Source organism: Rhinolophus ferrumequinum, chromosome 11, assembly GCF_004115265.2.
Source record: "Rhinolophus ferrumequinum isolate MPI-CBG mRhiFer1 chromosome 11, mRhiFer1_v1.p, whole genome shotgun sequence".
NCBI classification, from domain to species: Eukaryota; Metazoa; Chordata; class Mammalia; order Chiroptera; family Rhinolophidae; genus Rhinolophus; species Rhinolophus ferrumequinum.
Window position 1 is genome coordinate 9,438,360 of NC_046294.1, and position 6,667 is coordinate 9,445,026.

The following is a 6,667-nucleotide window of genomic DNA, read 5'->3' on the forward strand; positions in this document are numbered from 1 at the left end:
ACTACCTCCTGATAGTGGAGAGCAAGCGTGTGTCTTTGGCAAAGCCAGGGACCAGGTGTCAGGATGGCCTGGGGGGCTCATCGTGGGCCTTGGTCCGACCTAGAGTACTCAGGCAAATGCAGCAAGGGAAGAGGATTAGCAAAACAGACCAGAGAGAGGCAGGACACCTGGGCTGGCAGTGCCAGCAGTTATTCCAGGGTTATACCATGGCTCCACATGCACCACCAACCCCCTTCATCTGAGATTTGCATACAGGGAAGGTGGGCAAACACGAGGTTGCACGGAATCCTCAGTTGCAACATATCTAAAGAAATCCAACTCCACGTGTGCAAATGGAGAAACCGAGGCTCAGGGGGCCGTGACTTACTCAAGGTCAGTCGGTCATTAACAGAACTAGGACTGGAACCCCCACCTTCTGATTCCAGGACTAGGAGTATTTCCCCACGAGTCACGGAGTCAGAGGAGTCTCTGGCCTGCTGCCACTCCTGTCCCACCTGAGTGATCTGAGATCTCAGTTCCTTCCTCCAAGTTCCCAGAACCCAGGAAGGCCCACTGGCCCTGATGGAGCTATGACAGGGGGAGCATGGGCACCTGAGAAGCCCTGAGAGAGACAAAGTCTGCAGAGACCCCAGACCCCTCTTCCTCCTAAAGAAGGGCGCTGCCTCCAATATTCCCCATCCACCAGCTCTTTCTGTCCATTTGAAGGCCTTCTCTCTCACTTGCAAGCTAATGGCTCCAGACCATCCCCAGCCTCCTCCTAACCCAGGCTCAGCCCAATGGCCAGCAGAGCTGATGGGCCAGGCTTGACCTTTGGGTCTTGTATGACATCAGTCCTGTTGCCATGGTGATGGTGGCCTGGCAGCATCGTCTCAGGGGAGATGAGCCTCTAGGCTTGAGACTTTACAGTTTTCTTCCTTCCTTTAAATATTTGATTCCCCCCCCCAAACAATGAGGGGAGAAAGTAATCCTATAACTGAATAATAAGAGATGAAGAGACAGAAGAAAACAGAATAAGGAAGGAAAGAGTAGAGTTACAGAGGGGGAGGAGGGGGGCAGCACCAGTGAAGAAATACAGAAAGTTCAGCCCAGCTTGAGGGAGATTCAAAAACATATTAAGAGTCAGGGACCTGAGAATTGAGCTGGAGAAGACCAAGGAAGTAGGGTGCAGTGGGAGACTGGGAAGCAGAGAGTGAGATACAGCAAGACCTGAGACCAGCTTTGAGCAGCCAAAGCCATTGGTGACTGAGGACAAGTGCTTGTTCCCCAGACAGAACCTAACAGTTGGCTGGGCCAGTTTAATGCAGAGTTGGGGCACACGGACAGAGGGCAGCGCCAGAGGGAGCCCAGGGTCCCCACAGCAATGGGACCCAGTGCTCCCAGGGCTTATAAATAAACAGGCATGTGGGAAACGCACATTCTTTCTCCAAGAAATGTAATTTATGTTTACAGCTCGTTTTTTTTTTTCTTCCTAAAGAAAACACTACCATGTGGGGCGACTGCCCCTGACAGTGTCCCTGAGTGTCCCTGGCCCTGGCCCCCTCCTCCCATTATTGCTTGGATGGGAAAGATCTGGCTCTGGGAATTGCAGAGCGAGGCTCCACTCCTCACCCCCTTGAGGCTGTCCCTGGTGACGGAGTAGAGGCACACAGTGCTCGTCCCATGCCCCATGCCGTGCCAGCCACCCTGGCTGTGCCCATTTAAGGGAATGGAGAGTGCAGGCAGTGGGAGAGGCACTGGGGCAGCCTCAGAGCAGAGAGTCTCTCTCTTCAGTGCAGGAGGCCTAGAGGCACAGTGGCTTCTTTTCAAAATTGACAGTTGGAAGGTTCAGGTTGTGGGTAGGGAAGCAGAGCCTTTCCCAGCAAGATTCCAGGCACAAGCTGGAAGAAGAGAACTGAATCAAAGACAGAAGTGGAGATCCTGCCTCCTGAGCCCCTTTTCCCCACACAAATTTTAGGGCGCCTGGGGAGGGAGGTATGTACGATGAGCCCTGAAGGGGCAAGGGCAGCTGCGGTGTTAGGACCCCAATCCATTTCTCACTTCTGTCCTGGGCACCGGCCTCTCCACGTCCCTACTCCTGGGCCAGGCCCTCATTCAAGAGCAGTCCTGCTTCATGCCGGCATGCAGTCCACCCAGAGGTAGCAGCTCCTGCACCAGAAAAGGTGGGTCTAGGCGATCCAAACTCCAGGAGGAGGGAGGCTGGTAGGCATCCTAGACACCCCGGCCCAGCCAAGGTGATGATTCCGCAGACAGTGGTGACCCTGGTTCCAAAGGGAAGCTGGCACCACTACTGTGCTGTCAGTGATGCTCTCAGGGACAGGACAGAGATACAGGGGACTGGATACAGCCAGGACTTCTTGGTCTGATGACTGCCCAGAGACCATCCAGGAGGCAGATGTCTGAAGATGGCCCCCAGGACTGCCTATCCTCTGCAGCTCACCCAAAGTCGCCCCTCCTCTGCCCACCGCTTCCAAAGACCTTCCCAGAGCACCTCCTCCCAGAGTGGCCGGAGCCCATCTCCCAGAGCACAGGCTCAGGTGCCCAGTCCTGGAGCGGCATCCAGGGCGCGGAGGCTGCCCCCGGGGGGCCCCAGAGCCCTGGAACCACCGCCCCCTATGAGCAGGTCTTCTTCCTCCTCGTCCTCAAAGGCCCGAGCCCGGCGCCGAGGTGGAGGCCGGGGGATGGGCTCGTCGCGCTCCGCCATGCGCTCGACGGCGCCCTCGCCCACGAGGAAAACAGTGTCTGCGACACGCGGAGGACCAGTAACCGGGTTGTGGTCGTAGGAGAAGACGCGCAGGGAGCGCAGCGGGTGCAGGTCCGGAAAGCCGCCCAGGCGGTTTCGGTCCAGGTCGAGGATGTGCAGGCGGCCCATGCGCAGCAGCGCGGGCGGGAACACCTCGAAGCGGTTGCCGTAGAGCCAGAGGCCACGCAGGCCCGTCATGCGCGGCAGCTCGGCGGGCAGCGCGCGCAGCCGGTTGTCGCCCATCTGTAGCGACTGCAGCGCCACCAGGCGCAGCAGCGGCCGCGGGAAGCGCCGCAGGAAGTTGCCCTCGATCCAGAGGCAGCGCAGGCTCTGCAGCTGTGAGAAGTCGTTGGGCAGCGCCAGCAGCCGGTTGCCGCCCAGGTAGAGGCGAGTGAGGCGCGGCAGGCGACATAGGCCGTCGGGCAGGCGCTCGAGTTTGTTGAAGTCGAGTGCCAGGATGCGCAGCTCACGCAGCTCCTCGATCTCCTCCGGCAGCTCACGCAGCCCCGTGCCGCTCACGTACAGTTTCTCCAGGCGGCTCAGGGCGCAAACGGCGCTAGGCAGCCGCCGTAACCGCTTCCCGCTCAGCTCCAGCTGCTGCTCGCCGTGGCGCAGCTGCTCCTCCGCGTCCGACGGCAGCTCGTCCAGAGTGGACTCGGCGATGCCCATGGTCACCGGCCCCAGCCGGGGCCGCCGCCGCCGTCCGGCATCGCTCCAACCTGGCGGCCCCCTGGTCTCCCCGACGGGGCGGAGGCCGCGCCGGCTCCGGGGCCCCCCGCCCCGGCCTGCCCCTGCGCCGGGAGGGGGGCCGTGCGGGGCCGGGAGGAGGCGCCCGCTTGGAGCCCGGCCGCCGCGCGCCGCTCTCCGCGGCCCTTCCTCCGGCCTCCCCCAGCTCCCTCCGCGGGCGGCCGACTGGCTCGGTTTTGCGCTGACTCGCAACTAAGCGACACGTCGCCCTGGCAACCCCCGACGCGCGTGCGGCTGCCAATGAGGCGGAGGGAGGGAGGAGCGGGGCGGGGCCAAGGTGCTACCGGTGCGGGGTCCGAGCGCCCAGGCCCGCTCCGCGTCCGCCCAACCGACCCGCCCTGGAGCCAGCGCGAACCAAAAGAACCCAAGGTCCGCTCTTCACAGGCCAGGCTCTGTGCCAACACAGACCCGACGTTAGATGCTGTCCACACTTCAGTCACAACGAGCCGTTTCGGTGTGCTGTCGTATGCTCCCGGAGTGGCAAGTCCAAGAAGGGACCGAGGACGGAGAAAACGCCGGCCCGCGCGCGACCCCGGACTCTGGACACGTGGGTCTCGAGGAGGGACTGAGGGTTGTGGTCACTGCCGGCCACTTACGTCCAGCGGCATGAGACCAGTCTTCCCGCTCGAATCACTTCAGGATGGTATCTCGGAACAGTGTTACTTTCTGGCCCATTTCAGGGTGGGTCACATCGGAGGATGTTCAGGGACTCGGGGCTTGGCTCCGGTCCCCCTGCCTGCCCCGGACACCCTCATTGCCCAACAGGTTCCTCGTTAGTGTACTCACACCCCTATCTCCTGCTACGTCCCTCCTGCTATGCTCAAAGTCTGTGTGCCTGCGGTGGACAGAGGATTGGGACACGTGAGCGCCTTTGAGCACCACCAACGCTGACCACTTTCATTCTGTGACTCTTCCTGTTGCGCATGCTCCCGCCAACAGCCCAGCCCTGTGCCCCTGCCTTCTCCCCTCCCATTCAGAGCCCTCCTGCCAAAGCTCCTGGCACAAACACTGGCTCCCATTTATTGCCAGCCTGACGTGTGCCCAGCACTACTGAGACCATTGCATTTAATTCTTGCGACATGCCTCTGAGGTAGGTACCCTCGTTACCCCAGTTTTAAAGATGTAGAAATGGAGGCTCTGAGAGGTTTGGCTTGAGTGGGTGACTTACCCCGCTGGCTGATGAATGGCTAGGATTTGAAACCAGGGAGTGCGACTCTCCAGCCTGTGCTCTTAGCCATATAGCACGCCAATAAGTGGAAATAATGATGACCCCACCTCCGGCAATGAATTTTCTCATAATGGAGCCTCTAACTCTCATGCCAGAACTACGAGGAAGGCATCATTAGTGTCTTATGAAAGATGAAGAAAGTGGCCCCAAAGGGATTAGGCACTTGCTTAAGGTTTCACAGTGAGTAGAGGTTACAGCTAGGGAGCAGAGTCTGCAGGCTCCATGCCTCCTCCATGTGACCATGTAACTGGCTGAAGGAACACACCTCTGGGCAGCACCCTGCCCTCTGACCCACCCCCACTCCCATCCCCAGTGCAGGTGGAGAGGGAGGCTCGCTCAAGGACTGAGAGCAGTGGCCAATGAAACGTCAAGATAAGAACCACACCCCTTGTAATATAAGCTCCACAGTGCAGGCAACTTTGTCTTCCCTGCTGGCCCCGGGTCTGGCACATTGTAGGTATTCAATGAAAAGTTTTAGCATTTTAAAAAAGGGAGGCAAACTTTACATACAGTGAAATGCATAGATTGTAAGTGTACAGTATTATGACTTTTGACAAATGTGAACACCCATGTAATATGTATTTGGCCACATGTATATAGCCCAAAAATATGTATACACATTTTTTAAAAAATTTTTATTGGGGAGTATTGAAGAACAGTGTGTTTTTCCAGGGCCCATCAGCTCCAAGTCCAGTCGCCATTTTCTTTATTTTTTTTTTTTAACAAGACTTTATTGGGGAACAGTGTGTATTTTTCCAGGATTTTTTCCAAGTTGTTGTCCTTTCAGTCTTAGTTGTGGAGGGCGCAGCTCAGCTCCAGGTCCAGTTGCCGTTGCTAATTGCAGGGGGCACAGCCCACCATCCCTTGCGGGAGTCCAACAGGCAACCTTGTGGTTGAGAGGACGCTCTCCAACCAACTGAGCCATCTGGCTGCCCCTGCAGCAGTCAGCAGCAGCTCGTTGTCTTCTGTCTAGCTGTGGAGGGCACAGCTCAGTGGCCCATCTGGGAATCGAACCAGCAACCCTGTTTTTCAGAGCTATGCTCTAACCAACTGAGCCATCCGGCCACCCTGTATATACATTCTAAGAAAGGAAAAAACTGTATTAAAATTGTAATACTCAATATATACTGATAACAAAAGATGAATACAAGTCATGTTTGACTTCGGCAACTACAAGAGGTGCTCAAAGTGGTTACCATCAGCGTCCAGACACTTCTGATTACGGTGAACTACTGCTTGAGCAACGTTGACCAAAGTTAACATCTCTTAAAATGTGTGTACATTTTTTGGCACCTCCGGTATATAGGATAAAGGAACGAAAGAGCAGAGCAATAGCTGTTGTAATCGTGCAAGGGGTGTCATGGAGTGAACAAGGGACAGGGGACACAGAGGCAGGTATTGCTCTGAGCCAGGAACTAGCCACGGACCCCTGTCCTGGGATGGAGACTGACAAGATGCAAACAGAACTTCAGAAGGAGGTAGAGGACCCAGGCAGAGAGTAAGTGGAGCCCAGACACAAGACCTGGGATGTAGGAGGACTCTGAGCCCCAGCCAGAGGGGCTTCAAGCTCCTTCCAGACCTCTCCTAAACCCCAATCCAATGCTCTCCTTTCTACTCATTTGGGAGAACTGCTTGGAAGTGCTGCCTCACACACCAGAAAGCTGAGGGAAACCCAGCCAGGCTGACAGGATAAGGATAAGCACCTCCCCCACCCCACCCCCTGCTGCCCCTCAAGCAGTTCCCCCAAGGGAACATTCGCTGTGGAGGAGGAAGCCCAGCCAGCACCCTCCTCACCACATGCTTGGAGCTGACACTCCAGCACCAGGCGGCCCTCCTGGGCTCTGCCTGAATGGGCAAGAGTGACATGTGCCCTGCAACTCCAGCACCAGCCTGACAGAGCTTCCTAGGTTCCAGGGCACAGGGGACCAGCCCTCTTCTTTCTCTGAGTCTTT

The 6,667-nt window shown here is 57.2% G+C and overlaps 1 protein-coding gene across 1 annotated transcript; it reads right to left on the bottom strand.

Annotated features, from left to right (window-relative positions):
- Nucleotides 1-2,384: 2,384 nt before the first annotated feature.
- LRRC10B (leucine rich repeat containing 10B) lies at nucleotides 2,385-3,551 on the bottom strand. Its single transcript, XM_033121890.1, has one exon. It carries the CDS (start codon nucleotides 3,407-3,409, stop codon nucleotides 2,531-2,533), a length of 879 nt encoding a protein of 292 aa, XP_032977781.1. The 5' UTR covers nucleotides 3,410-3,551; the 3' UTR covers nucleotides 2,385-2,530.
- Between the last annotated feature and the right edge of the window lie 3,116 nt (nucleotides 3,552-6,667).

Excerpts from the sequence above, each read along its gene's own strand:
- LRRC10B (XM_033121890.1), bottom strand. The coding sequence starts at position 3,409 with ATGGGCATCGCCGAGTCCACTCTGGACGAGCTGCCGTCGGACGCGGAG.